The sequence below is a fragment of the Vombatus ursinus genome, unplaced genomic scaffold (assembly GCF_900497805.2).
Source record: "Vombatus ursinus unplaced genomic scaffold, bare-nosed wombat genome assembly UNPS02014768.1, whole genome shotgun sequence".
NCBI classification, from domain to species: domain Eukaryota; kingdom Metazoa; phylum Chordata; class Mammalia; order Diprotodontia; family Vombatidae; genus Vombatus; species Vombatus ursinus.
In genome coordinates this window covers 6,562,647-6,581,840 of record NW_020954546.1, presented here as the reverse complement: position 1 = coordinate 6,581,840, position 19,194 = coordinate 6,562,647, and the positions used below count along the sequence as shown (strand labels likewise).

Here is a 19,194-nt window from a genome sequence, read left to right as displayed (position 1 = left end):
CCTGTCCTAAATTTACATTTTACTCAGGGAGGATATAACATGTATATTTATAAGATTCTAGTTGGGAAGATATTCAAGTATAATCCTTCAAGAAGCATAGTTACAGAATCTCAGTGTTAATATCTCTGCATTTCATTCTGGCCCCCAAACATCTGCTCAAGTGGTTTTTCTTAAGCACAGTACTTATCACGTCTTACTCCACTCCAGTGGAGCGGTTCCTGTTATATCTAGTGGTTCCTATTATCTCCAAGATAGAATTCCCCTTTTTAATATAATAGTAATAGCGATCATTTATATAGTGCTTTAAGGTTTACAAAGTGCTTTGCAAATAATGTCTCATTTAATCCTCACAACAACCTGGGACATAGGTGATTTGGGGCATTTAAAATTCTGTATTATAAGGCCCCTTCCTAGCTTTCTAGTCTTCTTTAACACTAGTCCCCTTCTGCCACAACGGTCTACTTGATGTTTTTTACACATAACATTCCATCTCCCAACTCCACATTTTTGTACTGGCTGTCCCCCATACCTGGAATGCTTTCTCTCTTCATCTCTGCCTCTTAGAATTCTTACTAACTGTTTGATAAATGCATGTTGATTGGTTAAAAAAAAAAGTGAACTTAAGGATGATCTAGGCTCATCATCACTTAAATCATATCTCACAGACAACTGCCTTATTCACCTACTTGAAGGCTGGCTCTGTTCAAAGAGATATTTCTTAATGGAACCCTATGTAGGGGGAATAAAAGCTTTGGCTCCTTGGGTAGAGTAAGGTTATAACCTCCCTACCCACGTCCTACTGGGCTTGTCTCCAACACAAACATGCCAACCCTTATCCCCCAACACTTCTTACTACCCCCTTATAAGCCCAAATTCAGCCCTTCAGGGCAATTATAACCTGACCACTACCAGGGAACTCACAGCAGCACCTGCTGCCATTAGGAAAATCACAAACATACACACACACACACACACACACACACACATGCCTTGCACCAACCCTCTCTTCTCCAGATGACCTGTGATTATGGCAAGCTCCCCAAAGAAGGTGAGTTTTGCCCTTCAGAGCAGTGACTAAGAGGCGCACCTCCCCTCTTGATTTTAAGTGAAATTGAATGACACAGAATGAACAGATATGTTTGGGTTAGGAGTTTCATTAGAGATATCATTACATTCTCTTCCCCCTCACCCCTACTTCTCCTTTTCTACTATTGTCAAGGACTACCATTCTCCTGGTCACCCAGATTCACAATCTAGGTGTTGTCTTTGACTCCTTGTTCCCCCTCACCCTACTATCTATTAAATTGCCAAACCATGTTATTTCTCCTCCCACAATAACTCCTGCATCCATCCACCCTCTCCTACTCAGTCACTAGCTCATTTCAGGCCCTGATCAACCCTAGGGTAATTGGGTGGCAAGTGGATGGAGTGGTGGACCTGGAGTCAGGAAGACTCATCTTACTGAATGCAAATCTGGCCTCAGACATTTACTAACTGTGTGACCCTGGGCAAGGCATTTAACCCTACTTGCCTTAGTTTCCTCATCTGTCAAATAAGCTGGAGAAAAAAATAGCAAACCACTCCAATATCTTTGCCAAGAAAATATCAGATAGGATCACAATGAGTCAAACACAAATGAAAAAATGACTCAACAACCAAACAACATTGCAACAGCCACTAATTGCCCCCTCAACTTAAATCTTGTCCCTCTCCAATCCATTTTCCCTACAAGTCCCAAAATTATTTTCTTGATGATATGATATAAACATATCACTCTCTTACTCAATAGACTCCATCACTCCCTATTGATTCTAGGATCATATATCATTTCATCTTCATCTCATACCTTTCTCATTTCTGTTTTTGATATGTTTTATAATACTTGTAATTATTAGTACAGCAGCACATTATATAATTTATAAGTAAATGAACTCACAGTGGGACTATACTTAAAAATGTTTTGCTCATAGTGATATAGAATCCAAAAAGTGTGGTGGATTATCATTTGGAAGACAACAAGCACTTCATTAAATCATTTCACCTGAAATTCTAATTCCTCCTTTACAAAATAAAGTGGTTGGCTTGGATGAATAATCTTTTCTAAATGTCTAAAACCACTAAGGTTTCTAGTGGTCCTTTCTAAGAATTAGACTTCTAAGAAAAGGGAAAAAAACAATAACAGCACCCAGAGCCTTAGAATGTAGGATTCACTACATGGGCTATTTCAGGGATAGCCTACCAGAAAAAGACCCAGTGAAGTAATCCCAAACAAATCTAATTGTTCTTGTATTTTATTGAAGATAAGCTAGATAAAAGAAAACATAATGGAGGCTCAGGATATTTCTAATTCTGAAGGTTAATTAGAACAGCCTTTTAGAAATGGGGTATAGAAATCTATCCTGCCCTACAGGAAAATAGAGGGGGAAGGGGATAAGAGAAGAGGGGGGAGAGATAGAAGGGAGGGCAGATTAGGGGAAGGGGTATACAGAATACATGCCATCTTGGGGTGGGGGGAGGCATGAGATGGGGAGAAAATTTGGAACTCAAAATCTTGTGGAAGTGAATGTTGAAAATTAAAAATAAATAAATCTTCAAAAAGAACTAAAAAAATTAAAAAAGAACAGCCCTTTAAAAAAATAAAATAAAATAAAGGCAGGTATGTACCTCATCAAGATGGTGGGGTGGGGAGGGAAGAATTTATTGAATTTTAGATTAGGGTTAGCCCATAGAACCACAATTCTGTCACCAGAACTCTAGAGATATCCCCCTGTCTGCCTACTTATGGACAAGTAGCATGTTAATTTTGGGGAAAGCATAAGCTTGGCAGTCACAGAGCCCACATTTAAATCCTGCCTTTTTTCAGTAGGCCTATGCCATTTTGGGCAAATTACTTAACCTTTTGTCTACAACTCTGACATCCCATCCCTGTCAGTAATTATTTTCTTTTCCTGAGTTCTAGGAATAGGCAACTTCCTCCAGACATACACAGTCTGATTGATGTTTTTATTATGCAGACCTAGACCTGAGTCCGCCCAGATCAGCTACTCTTTTTACCTTTATTTTAGCTCTCTTCTAGTTCCACATTAAACCTATCTGACTTTGCCTTTAGACTAATGTTGGCAAAAATGGTTTATGGGCTTGTTGTGGTTGCCTATTATTCTCTAAGAAGGATTTACTTATCTTAGCTCAGCCCAGTTGGAGAAAGTGGGAGAGACGGAAGGATTTGCTTCCCCTGGCCATTCTTTAGAATTTGATTGAAGTTCATTTGAAAGGGGAAATTGGTTTATCCTTTGGTGAGGTGGGGGAAGAGTAAAATACCTTCGATAGGCCTTAGATCCTTGTTTATTTTATTTAGCTTAGTGCCTGGCACATAGCAGACCCTTATAAATATTGGGTGTTTTACAAGGAAGCCCTGGAGTGCTACATAAAATGTACCTGTTCCATAACGTCAGGCATTCAGAAATCAAGTTTAAAAAAAAACTTCATGAAACCATAGCAGATTGACATTGATTGGTGGAAATGGAGTAGGGAGAGAAATAGCTTGTTCAATATATCATAAATTAAATACACACGCAGTCCATAGAAAATAGTGTCATAGAAGGGTCGTGGAAGAGAAGTTGATGAGGCAGAAGTCCTCCAGTGAAGGGAGAGCAAGTATTCGTTAGCCAATGTGAAAACAGCGAGAGACTTTCGAATTTTAATGCTACCCATTGCAAAGGAGTCCAGTGAAGTGGGCAGGAGGTTTTGCTGCAAAAGGCCTGTAAAACAGAAAGTCAAAAAACCTTGCTTCCCTCCACATTCCCCACCCCCCCACCAAAAAAAGACCCAGGACCATAGTCTGACTCCTAGCCAGTGGAGGTTTTAGACCTTAAATGCCATCAACGCAGTAAAAAGCATGTTCAGTTCCCGAAGGTAAGCACCTAGCAAGGACCACGCATTTATTAAAAAGCAACCAAAAGCTTATAAGAAAATGGCCAAACAGTTATGACATAACTTGACATAAAAAATTGTTAGGTTTAACATAAATACTCCTAAACCTGCAAAGACTGCAGTTCCCAAGCTGCTAAGTCTTACTAGCCAGTACTACTTTAAGACATCTTCCAAGAAAGTAAGGGAGCTCGACTGAGATTTAGGTTAGAGCTCTTTTCAGGATTAGGTAGGTGGCTCTGAAAAGAGCCTTTTGGGTGAGGGGGGAGTCCGCCCCTTTCTGAACACATGCTCACTTGGAGCTAGTGTACTTGGTGACGGCCTTGGTGCCCTCGGACACGGCGTGCTTGGCCAGCTCCCCGGGCAGCAGCAGGCGCACGGCCGTCTGGATCTCCCGGGAAGTGATAGTGGAGCGCTTGTTGTAGTGCGCCAGGCGGGAAGCCTCGCCGGCGATGCGCTCGAAGATGTCATTGACGAAGGAGTTCATGATGCCCATGGCCTTGGAGGAGATGCCGGTGTCGGGGTGGACCTGCTTCAGCACCTTGTAGACGTAGATGGAGTAGCTCTCCTTGCGGCTGCGCTTGCGCTTCTTGCCGTCCTTCTTCTGGGCCTTGGTCACGGCTTTCTTGGAGCCCTTTTTCGGGGCAGGGGCAGACTTGGCCGGCTCGGGCATGATTATCAAAGCCTTCTAGGTCTAAGAAAAAAGAACACGGAGGCCGAAAGAAAGCAAGAGAGTAAAGCAATGGGCGAGCCTGCATTCTTTTATAACGGCAGCATGCAAATTAGGGTTCAACGTGCTCTTTATTCCTATTGGTCAACTTAATGTAATTGCGTTACAGCTACTTTTTCTATTGGTTTCTTCCGGAGCTTTTTCCAAGCCAATGAAAGTTGATTTTTTCTAACCCCGCCCCTATAGAAGTCTACAAAAGATACCTTTTTTTATCTCGGCGAGTTATTTTCTCGTAGCTTACATCTCTTTGTGTCTCCTCCTAATACAATTTCTGTCATGTCAGGCCGAGGGAAGCAAGGAGGTAAAGCTCGTGCTAAAGCTAAGACGCGGTCTTCTCGGGCTGGACTCCAGTTCCCAGTGGGCCGCGTCCATCGCCTGCTCCGCAAGGGCAATTACGCCGAAAGGGTTGGCGCCGGAGCGCCAGTCTACCTGGCCGCTGTCCTGGAGTACCTCACAGCAGAAATCTTGGAGCTGGCAGGCAATGCTGCTAGAGACAATAAAAAAACGCGCATCATTCCCCGCCATTTGCAGCTCGCCATCCGCAACGACGAAGAGCTCAACAAGCTTCTGGGTAGAGTGACTATTGCCCAGGGTGGCGTTCTACCTAACATACAGGCGGTCCTGCTACCTAAGAAAACTGAAAGCCACAAACCTAAGGGCAAATAATTGGATAAAAACTCTTTGGCGTTGTGCTTGCAAGTGACAACGCCAAAGACAAAAGGCTCTTTTTAGAGCCATCCACTCCATCAAAGAAGAGCTGAGATACTATGACGTTAATTTTTGTTATTAGTGATAAATAGCCCGACAAATAGCTGTTTGCTTTCTAGTGATAAAATAATAGAGCCCCTGTTACTGCTTTAGTGATAATAGCCCCTTAATCTGATAGATGAGGGTGGCTCTTAAAAGAGCCGTTTTGGGGGGGTGGAGGGACAAGTCTAGTCCCTCTTAACGTTTATTTGCTTTTGCCAGGCTTATGGCTCTCGGTTTTCTTGGGCAGCAAGACAGCCTGGATGTTTGGCAAGACACCGCCTTGAGCAATGGTGACTCCCCCGAGGAGTTTGTTGAGCTCCTCGTCGTTGCGCACTGCTAGCTGCAAATGGCGAGGGATGATACGGGTTTTCTTGTTGTCCCGAGCTGCATTTCCCGCCAGCTCCAAAATTTCAGCAGTTAAATACTCCAGAACCGCCGCCATGTAAACCGGAGCTCCGGCGCCGACCCGCTCGGCGTAGTTACCCTTACGGAGCAAACGGTGCACACGGCCCACTGGGAACTGCAGCCCGGCCCGGGACGAACGGGATTTAGCCTTGGCGCGAGCCTTGCCTCCCTGCTTCCCGCGGCCAGACATGGCGATAAAAGGAATGAGACCCTCTCTTTGGGAAAGAAAGACAGAAAACCTTTTAGCATCAATTTGAAGTAATTTATAAGACCTACCGGCAGGCAGAAAGGCAGTCGTTTTATTGGCTAGGAAGGCCGTTTGATTAGAGCAACCAATAGGAAAAGAGAATTTTCATCTCATCATTTGCATCGTAGGCTACCAGGAAATGACGAAAAATTATCTACCAATCATTAGTGGGTATCCCAAAGCCTTTATTTGCATGCCGGATCTATAAGTAAAGGGCCTGTCGCCATTCTGTGTCTTTGTACTTCAGTCGCGACTTCAGTGGCTTTGTGCTTTCGATAACCATGCCTGAACCAGGAAAATCAGCTCCTGCTCCTAAGAAGGGCTCCAAGAAAGCAGTGACCAAGGCCCAGAAGAAAGATGGCAAGAAGCGTAAGCGCAGTCGCAAGGAGAGCTACTCCGTCTATGTCTACAAGGTGCTGAAGCAGGTCCACCCTGACACCGGCATCTCCTCCAAGGCCATGGGCATCATGAACTCCTTCGTCAATGACATCTTCGAGCGCATCGCCAGCGAGGCTTCCCGTTTGGCGCACTACAACAAGCGCTCCACCATCACTTCCCGGGAGATCCAGACGGCCGTGCGCCTGCTGCTGCCCGGGGAGCTGGCCAAACACGCCGTGTCCGAGGGCACCAAGGCGGTCACCAAATACACCAGCTCCAAGTAAGCGGCTGCTCCAGGAGTCATCGACTTCCCATGAAACAAAGGCTCTTTTCAGAGCCACCCACTTGATCATAAAAAGATGCTATTCACTTGTTTAAAACAAAAACACATGGTTTTTCTGCATTCCCCTTTAAAGCCTTTTTTGTTTAATGGTAAGAAATGTGGCTTTGGAGTCTATTGTAGAAAACAGTGTGAAAGGCTCGTCCTACCAATACAGGTCGACACCTTCTGTAACAGACAATATGGAAGTTGGTAAATGTTGGCGTTTCTTTATTCCGCCCCCGTTATAGGATGAGATAGGGAATAAGCTTGTAATTTTGCTAGTTTAGGTAATTTCTGGATCTTGAAATTCTGACAACACAGGTAAGCAAGTACATCTGCAATTACGGTTCTCAATTGCCCTCGGTGCTGTGATTAAGTGACTTGCGCAAGGAAATGAAATGATTTAAAATCGGGTCTTTTTAACCCGACTGTGGCTCTACGCCACATTGTCTCCAGCTTCCTTAATCCACTTATTTTTAATAGAGGTCTGTATTCTGTCCCTGCCTGCCCAACCATCATCGCGAGACTGCGTGGCGAAAAGGATTCAGAGCTTCCTTGCAAGCCAGGACTAGTTGGTTTTAAGACCTGCCTCTTAACAATTACCTAGCTGTTTCTGGCCATGTCATTTATCCTTAGTGCTCTAGGCAATTCTCTAGGACTAGTAGCAGCGAAGGTGCCGACCTGAATTGGTAGGTGCCTTCCTAATTGGTAGAGGGACTTCCCTACGCCAGTGAAATCACAAGACCATTCCCTATCCTATCCCTGAAATACCCAACGCATTCTGGGAACTGGCGGGAAAGACTTTTCCTCTTGAACGCTTTCCCTTTTCGAAAACAATCTTTGCCCTATTCTGTTTAATCTGCTCCTCCCTCCCCCCCCAAGTAGAAAGGAATTAGCTTCTAACAGCCTTTCTCCGCCATGTTTCATAGAGACATAAAGCCCCTCGTTGAAATCATAGAGATCATTCAATCCCCAATTGTAACGCCTAGGAGAAACATCAGGGTTCTGAGAAGACGCTGTTCTTCATTTTCCTCAAAGTTTCGTTTCAATGTTTCATTCCGCGGCTGCTTCGTTTTGTGAGGCACAAAAAGAGGGAAAGGAGTTCTCTCCCAGGCTTTGGCGTTCGGGGAAGCTGAGCTTAGAATTGCTTAGAACTCTCCAAGTGAAACTGGATGGGATGCTCTACCCTTCCCCCCAGCACTAGACACGCTTGGGGACCAATGACTGTGTAGATGTGCCCCTGCAGCTGAGCTCCTTGCTGCTGGGGAAAAGGTTGGGGCTCCCTGAGGCCATGTGGAACTGACTAGGCGTCTGAGGGGCCTCTAGTCTGGAGAACTCTGGAAATAGAGAAGAAATGGAGACAATGGAGCCCCCCTGAGCCCCAAGAACCTTCCCTCAGTGAGACGCAGAGACTCTCAGCCAGCAGTGTTTGTGACTAGGAATGTCATACTTTAAAGTTTAAACAAACCAAAAAAAAAAATCCTTTTTCTTTCCTCCGTCCCAGGTTTCCTCTTTCTTCGTCCTTCTCTATTTCATAAGTCCCACAAGATGGAATATAGTTTAGTTTAATAGAAAATGCACTGGCCCGGGTATTATTCAAAAGACCAAATGTTTTGCTGCTAACTAGCTGAGTGACCTCAGCCTAATCAATTTATTTCTCTGAATCTATCTACTACTCTGTAAAATGAACTAGTATGGCCATGGTCCTTGCAAGGTGTCAGCAGAACCCCTAATACTTTCTATCCAAGGCCTCTGGAGGAAAAAAAAATGACACGGCCAGCCAGAGTATTTTCGTTCTCACCATCAATATAGTCTACATCCATTTCCCTTTACTTTCTCTGGAGGATGAGAAAGAAGGTCAAGGCTGGAACCAAAAGAAACTAAGCCTCCCTTTTACTGAGCCAGCCAGAGGAAGTTCAGCTCATTCCTTTCATGAGCAAATGACTTATGTTCCTGAAAGTATCTACAAATTATCCTACTCACTTGTCCTTGAAATGTCCTTTTTTTTGTTTGTTTCAATACCCCAGTATACCAGGATTTGTATCATTACCTTAGGCATACTCAACACATTTAAAGTAAACATTTATTGAAAACTCGATCATGAACAGCATTGTTTTTAATCATCAAATTAAAGAAATTAAAATGAAGCTTTTTTAATTAGCTAAAAATTAACAACTAAATTTGAAATTATTAAAGCTGGGTTTGAATACCAGTTCTATTCTTATTTATTACCTTCCTGGATCTCTAATTCCTTGCCTGTAAAATGAAGGGATTAGATGAGATTATTTGAAAGTCCCATCTAGTCCAAAGTTTAGATCGGGGCAGTAAATAAAATAGAGAATATTTGTTTTTCAAATTCCAACTTTGCAAAGGACTCCTTATAATCAAACCTTTTGCCTCACCCTAAAATACAGAACATCCTTTTCAACTTTATTTTGCAGACTCAAAGAAAATGTCTCCCCAAGGATGCTCCCTTAACCCCTGCATTTCTATGATGGGCCAATATGGAAGCTCAAAGACTGGTAATCAGAGGTGAATCCGTTAAATTTTAAAATATTAATTTTTCTTTCTTTTTCTTTTCTGATGCCAGGGTGTCCTACTATGCGCTATGCCACAAAAATCAAAGGGGTCAGGTGAATCAAACATCTGGTTGATTTTTCTCTGAACAGGCTATAGGCAAATAGAGTCCCCAGGCAAAAGCAGAAACCACTCTGAAGGCAGGAAGGAGTGAAGACAATTAACCTAATGCCAACAGGAAGTGGGTTCTGCCAAGTAGGAATGTGTATGTAGCAAGTGGGGCAGTGTCCTTGAAAGAGTCTGTAAGAAAGGAAGAACAAGGGCCTAAGCCTGCAAATCAGCCTTGTCACTAGGGGTGTCTCTTTCCTCCCAACACCAGGGCTTAGATGAAGGAGCAAAGGGTTATAAGTCGGATGTAGGGTCATAAGGCCACCTGCCCTGGCACAATATAATTCCTGAGCAACTCAATTCTACCACGTCAAGGAGGCTGGAGACACATTGGGGTCCTTTGCACACAAAATCACCACCATGGTAATTAGCACAGAGTGGAAAGATTAAGTCAAAGCCTATAGGACAGGGACCCTGAGGTTTTCTTCTTTCATTTTTCTTTAGTTTGAAGTGTCAGAAAAAAGAAAAGCAGAAAGAACCCTCAAGGACCCACCATGGTATAATAGATAGATCACTGGATTTGAAATTATGAATGCTGAATTTGAATACTGGTTCTATTATTTACTACCTTTCTTGATTTCTACTTCCTTACCCATAAAATGAAGGGATTAGATGAAATAAAGTCCCATCTAGTCCAAAGCTTAGAAAGGGAAGGAGATAAAAATGGAGAATTCTTTATGCCAGAATTGATCATAGAAATTCAATAATCAACTTGAGGGTAGTAGAAAGAATATATCCTGATGGAGGATTGTGAACATGCCCATTGTCACCTTCTAGAAAGGATTAAGTACACCTCTTTTAATTTCATCTACTGGGAATTAATTAATTGGCTTGGGTTTTTGTGGAGCGGAGGCCAGGCTTTGTGCTTGGCCTATAAAAGGGAGCTGACCTATCTGTTGCTGTCTCTTTTCTGAAGATGTTAGATAAGCCAGTTGCTGGTCTTTCAGAGGGGATGCTTTGGCATTAATGTAAACACTCCCCCTTCCCTTTCCCACCCTACATTGACTAACCCACCCACTAAGATGCCAGCTCCTCAGGGGAGACAGGATAGAAAGGGCCCAAGAAATGGTAGCAGCTGAAGTGGTGAAATAACAAGAATTCCTGGACTCAGCCATGGAAAGATGGAGGGAGCAGCACATGCTCAAAGTTTGAGAATTCAGTCTTTTGAATAAGGAAGGAATGCCTGGGAAATGTAAGATTCCTAGAAAGCTCAAGGATCAGGGAAGAGTTCTTAAGTTTAGGATTATCATACATCTAAGATTGGAAGCCATCTAGTTCAATACCCCTTATTTTACAGATGAGAGAATCAAGGCCTAGAGATTTTAAGTGGTTTGCCCACAGTCGCTTCAGAGGTGAGATCTGAATTCAGACTATCTGACTCCCAATCTTTCCACTGGACTGTATTGCTTCTTGGGGAGAGGAGGATTATGAGGATAGCCCTGAAGTTAGAAAAGCCATCTTGGGTTCCAATTCCATGGTATTGAGAACAAGAGTCCTACTGTCACTCTGGATTGTAGGTAATGCTTGTTCAAGGTTGGGGGAGGGAGGGGCAGGCAGTGTGTGTCCCTTCCAACAGCCCTAAACTCATTCCCCTCCAGAGGGAGTCCAAGGCCCCGTTGTGATACCATAAGATTAGAGGCCTTTTTAGGTCCCTAAGGTGAATATGGAACCAAATGAAATGTTGGAAGAGACTGTCTTTAACTCTCCCAAGGTTTTTTCCTCTGCTCTGAGGTGAATCTAAACCACAGGGTGGTGCTATCAGTCTAGAGCAGTGGTTTCCAAATGTATTTTAATTAGGCACTCCCACAGGAAAAAATAAATAAATAAATGTATGTGTATATATATATATATACATACATATGCTGAAGCTGCACACTTTTCTCATATCTGTGTTTACTCATAAATTTTATATGTGTGCTATTGTACTAATATGTACATATTTTAAAAGATTGTTAATATAGAATATTTTGACTTATTTAAAATAGAATGCTCAAATAAAGATAAATAAACTATGTTTGGAGTTCTTGTTAAAGTAGAAGGAAACTTTTCATTCTTGAGAATAGTCTTTGAACATACTTGATACAGAGCACTGAGCCTGGAGTCAGAGGACCTTTATTCAAATCATAGCTCCAGACACTACCTGTGTGACCTTGGACAAGTCCCCTAGCCTCCCTAGGCCTCATTTCCTGGGTGAATTAGACAACTAGGTGGCCTCTGAGGCACCTTTACTTCTAGTTCTTTTATCTGATGAAAGAAAAATACCTGCTTATGTTGGTAAGGGATGAGGTAGATTTGTAAGTCATAGTTGTTTGTTACTAATTCATGACTCAGTTAATTTGATCAAGATAGCTAACTAAGCAGGTGAATATTGCTTTAAAAATACTTTTTTTATTGGAGGATACCCAATATGAGTCAACTAATAGATCCTAAAAGTCAATGAACATAAAACAGCTTTTCAGCAAGTCCTGATTCTCTGTATAATTATTGACAGTATATACAAGGCAAAAGGGAATTGTCTGAATTCAAAACCTCACCAGAAAATGGTTGTGGTGATGATGATGATGAGAGTATTCATATAGGGCCTACTATGCACCAGGAAATTTATAAATATGATCTCGTTTGATCCTAGGACAACCCTAGGAGGTAGGTGCTATTGCTATTCCCATTTTACAGTTGAGAAAACTGAGTCAGACAGAAGTTAAGTGACTTGCCCAAAAATCACACAGATAATAAATGGGGCCAGATTTGGATTTGGGCCTTCTTGACTCCTGGCTCATAGACTACAAACCCCTGGTTCCTCTGAGTCCCAATTAAAATCTCATCTATAGAAAGCCTTTCCCAACCTTTTGTTAACATAGAGCCTTCCCTCTATTAGTTATTTCTTATTTATCTTGAATATAATTTGTTTGTAGATATTTGTTGGTCTCCACCACCAGACTGTGAGCTTCTCAAGTTCAGTGCCTGGCACATAGTAGGTGCTTATTAAATCATTATTGACTGACCAGAGCTCTATCCATTGTATCACCTAGCTGTTATAAATTGCTATAAATTCATTTCTCTTTTTTACATGGTTTTCCTAAATGGACAGCATTATAACTTAATTTCCCATTCATATTTGGATATTTTTGTTGTGTTTTTAATAGGACTACAAGGAACATCAAGAAAGCCAATTTGACTAGACCAGCAGTTCTTAAGCATTTTGGTATCATTACCCCTGTTAGTTGTAAAAAGTTTAACATATACAAAGTTCAAGAGACATAGTTTCTGAGTATTTAATCATTTTATTAATTATTGCTAGCAGATAATTAATAATTGGTCAAAGGCACTTTCAAATGCCAAAGACCCCTCATGGAACCCACTCAACCCTTGGAAGAGTGGGTGATCCTAAGGGTGGAAATCAACTCTGATTGGTTAACAATTAATGAGAAGAATGAATATTATAATGAGAGCTGGACCTATTCTAATGAGAGGCTGGTGGATTATGGGGTCTGAACAAGATTGAGGAGAAAAGGGGGCAGCGAGCTGGCTCAGCAGATAGAGCACCCACTGGAGTCAGTGGGGCCTGAGTTCAAATGTGACCTCAGACACTTGACACTTACTAGCTGAGTGATCTAGGGCAAGTCACTTAACCTTATTGCCTAACAAAAAAAAACAAAAACAAAAAAACAAAAAACAAACAGAAAAAAAAGGTTGAGGAGAAAGTTAATCCAATCTCATCAACAGCAATGTCCTTCAAATTCTGGCTTGACCTAGTAGAGAATGGGAAACTAGGAAGGGGAAAAAACCCTGGATCTCCCCAATAACTGCTTATTTAATAATCATTTCTCTCAAAAAGTATTGTGGATCCTTCAAAGAGCTTTTGTTAATATAGGTTATATCCATCAATGCTTACCATATTATTAATTAAAATGTCCTAGTATTATTTTTAAAAAGTTTTAATCTTTCAGACCCCCTAAAAGCATCTCAGAGATGCTCCCAAGAACCACACTTTGAGAACTGATGGGCTAGAGACCATAGAATACATGAAAGGGAGTAATAATATGTAATAAAGCTGGAAAGATAAGCTGAGACCAGGCTTTGAAGGACTTTAAATGTCAAACACAGGAGTTTATTTGATTCTAAAGGTAATTAGGAAATTACTGAAGTTTATTTAAGGGGAAGGAGGTGATGTCATTATACTAGTGAATTAAGAAAATCACTTTGGCAACTGAGCAGAGGGACAATTTGAGTGGGTAAATTTGAAGCTCCAGACCAGTTAGGAAGCTATTCCAACAGCACAGGCAAAAGGTGAGTTGCGAAAGGGGGAGAGGTGGTAGGGATAAAAAAGACGAGATTCGGAGTGTGGTGGGTGAAAGCAAAGAATCAGTGACAAACTTTATAAAACAGAGTAACTGGAAGGACAGTAATGTCCTCAGTGGTAAAAAGGAAGTTTCCAGGAGGGGGATGTTGGGAGTAAGGTGGAAGAGAGATACAGTAATGAGATTTGCAATGCAGATCACAGCCTATCCACGCCTATTTATCTGGTGTGACTCATTCTGTTCCACCTAAAATGAAAAAGGAGTGGAGAGAGGAATTTTCCAATGTCATCTACTGAGCTGAGGATGCCCCAGGATTAGGTTATAACTGCTCTGAGCAGCTGGCATTCTTGCAATGGAGGAGGGAAATTGGGAGCAGGCAATGTGAGAGGGGGAAGAGTGGATGAGTTTTGGGTGGTAATTGTAATTGTTTTTGTATGTAATTTTGCATGTAATTGTTTTGGAAACAAGGCCCACAGTTAGTTAAGAGACAGTAGGTTACCATTCATACTCCCACTGTCGTATTGGTCAGCAATACATCCCTTTCAGCTCATATCCTCCAGGACTAGAACAGTGGTCTCTCAAGTGTAGGTTCCGGCCTGAAGAAGATCTGAGGCCTGATCCCCAAGGGATGTGTGATCAGCCAAGCAGAAAATGAAGTTGCATCCCACTCTTCCAACAATAACCATTCATGGGGCTTGCCTCCAGCACAACCTCACCGATGTGTATCACCTGACACTCCCCCAACTTTGCTTCCTCCTCCATCTGTGCAGATTTCTAACCTCCCCTCTTCTAAGCTGGGCTGCTAGGACAGTTATAAGCTAACCACTACCAGAGCACCCACACTGGGAAAACCCCAGATACCTACTTGAAGTGTAGGCTCCGAATTTCAAGGCAATAAGTAAGAGACCTACCTCTCTAATTTTCATTCTGGGTGGTATAATTGAGAATCACAGGATCCATCCCATTCTCACTACTCAGACAGCTACCATCCTAGTTTAGCCCTGAATCAGCTTTTGCTGGACTGTCGCAGTAGCCCCCTCATTGTTCTCCCTGCCTCAAGTCACTTACCTCTCCAATCCATCCTCCACACAACTCCCAAAATTATTTTCTTGATGTGACGGTCTTAACCATGTCACTCCCCTATTCAGTAAACCCTATAGTAAACCCTATAGACTCTAGGATCAAATATTTCACCTTCATCTTGATGTGGTTTGGGGGTTCAGGGGTTCTGGGACCCCAAAATCACAACACACGGGTCCTACCCAAAAGAATTTGACCCAAGCCTTCTTTCAGCCAAAGACAAGGTTTATTAGAACATCCATCATTTTAAGCAGACTCTTAAGGAGTCTGAACATGGGTAAGCAGTGGCTAGATTATAAGAATCTAAGCCTTGGCTAGATTTTAAGAATCTGAGCATCATAATGGAGACAAGATAGACTTTATATACAGAAAGACCGTGGGAGAGTGGCCAAATAGTCCATGAGGTAATAGAATTTCCAAGGGTGGGAAATGGAGCCTAGGTGGGACCAATGGTGGGAAATGGCCTGGGGCCATAGGGAGGCAAGATAATGGAGGGGAGATTGGGTATAGCCACAATGAAAGACCAATTGATGGGACCATAGCCTCAGGGGAATGCCAGAGATTTGGCCAAGTGGGAAAGTACAGAGTCCATGAGGTAATAGAATTACCAAGGATGGGAAATGGTCTTGGGCTAGAGATTTTCCTTTCTGGGGCTCAGATTCCAACCCCATCAATCTCACTCTTTTTTTAATTTCTATTTTTGTGTAAGTTTTATAAAGTACATAATTATTGGTACAGAAGTGTATGTAGATAAATTATAAATAAATGCACGTATATTAGGTACATGATCAAAAATATATGGGGTATATGATCAAGAAAGTTTAGAGAGCCTTAGATCCCTAGAGTCCCTGGTCCCTGAAGAGGGAAAATTGTATCAATTATTTATAGAATGCTTTAGATTCTATTTTTCCCCTGATTCTGTATTACGGGACAAAATAAAGGCTATTTTGCACCTAATATTCATTATTACCTGCATAGTATTGAAGAAAAAAAGTAAATACTGTAACCTGCATTTTAGGAACATCTGCAAGAAACAAAAATTTTTAAATATAACATTATTCTAAATCCAAACATTCCTAGCTCAAACTAGTATAGTGTCTTCATGCCCTCAGACATTTCTCTATCTCTCTACCTCAAGAAAATTTGAGGTAGGAATCTTGAACAAGGAAAAAATGATAATAATTATAAATGCAATTCATGATTAACATTCCAGAACAATAGTCAGAACTCAATTCCTGCCTCTCTCTCACCCTACAAGGACAGAGATGCCCTCCTCCCACAATCAACATCACAATCTTTTCTTTCACTTGCCTACAGTTTCTTGGTATGGAAAAGGCAAGAATCTAAATAAGACAAGAAACAAATCTGATCTTCACCTCTCATCTTTTCAAGAGCCTTAGCTTTTGTTATGCCTGCTTTTTAGGGAAAATTCTAGAAAAGCTTTTAGGCTTGGAGAAAATATTATTTCTTAATAGTTTCAGTTGAACTAAAAAGTGTTTATATGCTTCCACAATGGGAACCAGGGATACCTCCCACATATCTGTTGTTGAAAGTGGATTTTGAAGAGAACACAACTGACTACATTTTGCTCTATGTTTGCCCTTTTTTTGCGGGGGGGGGGGGCAGTTTGCTATGTCTCAGGATGTACCTCAGGGATAGCTTAAAGTTAAATGTCTGTCTTTCCCCTTCCCCCTCCTAATGTTACAAAGGAAAATTCTAGAAGACTTTGAATACATAGTTCCAGGAACTCCCTCCCTTCTCTTTAGCCTATCTAATACAGAAGCATTAGTAGCTTAACAATAGACGGTGGCATTGTGGATGGAGTTCCAGACCTAGAGTTAGGAGGACTGATCTTTCTGAGTTCAAATCTAGACTCAGACTCTTACTGGGCTTACCTGGGCATCTTACTTAACCCTGTTTGCCTCAGTTTCCTCATCTGTAAAATAAGCTAGAGAAGGAAATGGCAAACCATTCCAGTATCTTTGCCAAGACAACCCCAAATGGGGTCAGGGACACGACTGAGCAACAGCAGCTTAACAAATACTAATTAACTAACCTACTGATAAAGGAGATACTGTCTTTAATCTAGTATAAATGGCTATGCTATCGGATACATTCTTTCTTTGCTTGGTAACAATTTAAGCATCCTAAAAAGCACCTTTTCTTTCTGCCAAAGTGCCCTACTGGATCTTACCTAACAATAAACGCATCTTCTCTTCTGCTACTGTCGCTAGGTCATCCTTCATTCTCAAAAAAGACCAAGGACATCAGGAGGGTGATGTCTTGACTTCCAAGTGGATTGGATTTAAGTGAGTCAGAGCTGCAAAAAGTCAGTATCACTCACTTCCAGAGCTATTTGAGTCCAGTGGCAAGACATAAATCAAGACGACCGGTGATAGCTTAGGAAACAGTGGGAGACCTAGGCCATTTTAGGCAAAGGCCTTTCCCAGGTCTCAATTTGTCTGACCCATTCAGTAATTAAGGGCTAGGTAAGAATTGAGACAAAAGATGGCCTAGTTTGCCATCACAAAGAATCAATCTGAAAGGGGAAGACCCTAAGAGTTTTTGTCCAGAGCAGAAAACAATTGCCATTTACACTCACTGGGAGCCAAGAAAACCCAACTATGAGCAAGAGAGCCTTAGGCTGGGACCTATTATAGGCTAATCAGTGAGAGCCAGAGTGATTGGGGTTTACAGGCATAGTCAAGTAGCTCTATTTCAATCACAGTGGGCTTTTTCAAAGCCCATTTTTTCAGAGCTATAGTTCAAGGAATCATAAATGAAAACTCCATGAAACAAAGAGTTAATTGTTCCAGCTTTTTGAAAAAATAATGCTAAATAAAAATGGGGTGGGGGGGGAATCTACCTCCCAAATCCCAAGATACCTTGTGAAGTACAAGCGATCAAAAATTATAGTCCTTTGGACAAAGCACCCACATGTAAGGGTATGACACCCCACGTGGACAGAAAAGGAGAAGAAGGAAGAGGAGAAGGAGGAGGGAAAGAGGAAGAAGGGGAAGAGCTCTTGATAGGTAGGTCACTTAGCTCAGGAAAAAAGGTGTGGGTGTGGGTGTGTGTAAGTGTGTAAGAGCAGCCAAACCTGGAGTCAGGAAGACCTGAATTCAAATCTGGCCTACTAGCTGTATGAACCTGGGCAAGTCACTTAACTCTATTTGCCTCAGTTTCCTCATCTGTAAAATGAACTAGAGAAGAAAATGGCAAACCATTCTAGTATTTTCACCAAGAAAACCCCCAAATGGGCTCATGAACAGTCAGATATGACTGAACAACAAAATAATGTCTATATGTGTGCGTGTGCATATGCATATGTCCATCACCTAATGATGGCGTGTGTTACACTCTTGAATGGATAACTATACTTTATTTGTCTGTCTGTATCCTGTACTGGCTTATTTCATCAGTAGCTAGCAAGGACCCTGAAAATTCTGTTGACCCCAAAACTGTTGAGACCTATATATAAGCTATATTCTAAGTTTCCTGGTAGAAATTCTGAGGAAACCAAAGATTGAATGCCATCTATGTAAATACAGAACTTGGAATATTGGGTCATAAAAGACAGATTCTGGTATGGTGTTAGATTTACAGTCAGGAAAACCTGCATTTGAATGATTTACATTCAAATACTGCTTCCTGCACTTGCTAGCTGAATGACCCCCAACAAATTACTTAGGCCCTCTGAACCTCAGTATCCTCATCTGTAAAATGGTGACAATAATAACACCTATCTCACAGAGTCATTGTGAGGAGCAAGTGAAATTATGTACATAAAATGCTTTGCAAACTTTGAAGTGCTATATTAATCGGAACAATTCTAATTTTAAAAATTGGAGCTAATACACACAAAGGTGACTTTGAAGGGATCATCATGGTTAGAATTGTTACATATCCCAATTATTATATTGGATGTCCACTATCCCAACATATCCTACTAATGTGGTTTGGGGGTACTGGGAACCTGAAATGGAAGAGTACAGAGTGGCATCCACCTGGAATGAATTCATTCACTCACACCTTCTTTCAATCAAGGTGGCAAGGTTTATTGTCAAGCCAATAGCTCAGGCTAGATTCCTGATGAATCTGCAACTCACTGGGGGTAAGACTGATACTTACACATAAAAAAGGAAAAGTGGAAAGATCTGGATGTGATTAAGGAGTGGTAAATAGACTGGAGTGGGCCAGGTGCCACAGTGAAAGGAGTTAAGTGGTCTGGGTCCAGAGCCACTGTGAAAGGATTATCAAGTATCTAAGTGGGTTGGGCTGGGCCAGATGACTCAGGCAAGAGGCCAATGGTCTGGACTGCTGAAATGTATGGGAAAATTCAGGGACTGGATTGCTTTCAAAGACATGGTCT

The 19,194-nt window shown here is 41.8% G+C and overlaps 2 protein-coding genes across 2 annotated transcripts; one reads left to right on the top strand and one right to left on the bottom strand.

The window, feature by feature from the left end:
* Positions 1-4,143: 4,143 nt before the first annotated feature.
* Positions 4,144-6,002, bottom strand: LOC114042884 (histone H2B type 2-E-like). The gene is made up of 2 exons (XM_027861647.1): positions 5,639-6,002; positions 4,144-4,590 (listed from the first exon to the last, which is right to left on the bottom strand). Exons 1-2 carry the CDS (start codon positions 6,000-6,002, stop codon positions 4,220-4,222), a joined length of 735 nt encoding a protein of 244 aa, XP_027717448.1. The 3' UTR covers positions 4,144-4,219.
* On the top strand, positions 4,895-6,794 carry LOC114042885 (histone H2A type 1-H-like). The gene is made up of 2 exons (XM_027861648.1): positions 4,895-5,294; positions 6,435-6,794. The coding sequence occupies exons 1-2, from the start codon at positions 4,934-4,936 to the stop codon at positions 6,719-6,721; spliced, it is 648 nt and encodes a 215-aa protein (XP_027717449.1). The 5' UTR covers positions 4,895-4,933; the 3' UTR covers positions 6,722-6,794.
* Positions 6,795-19,194: the final 12,400 nt, after the last annotated feature.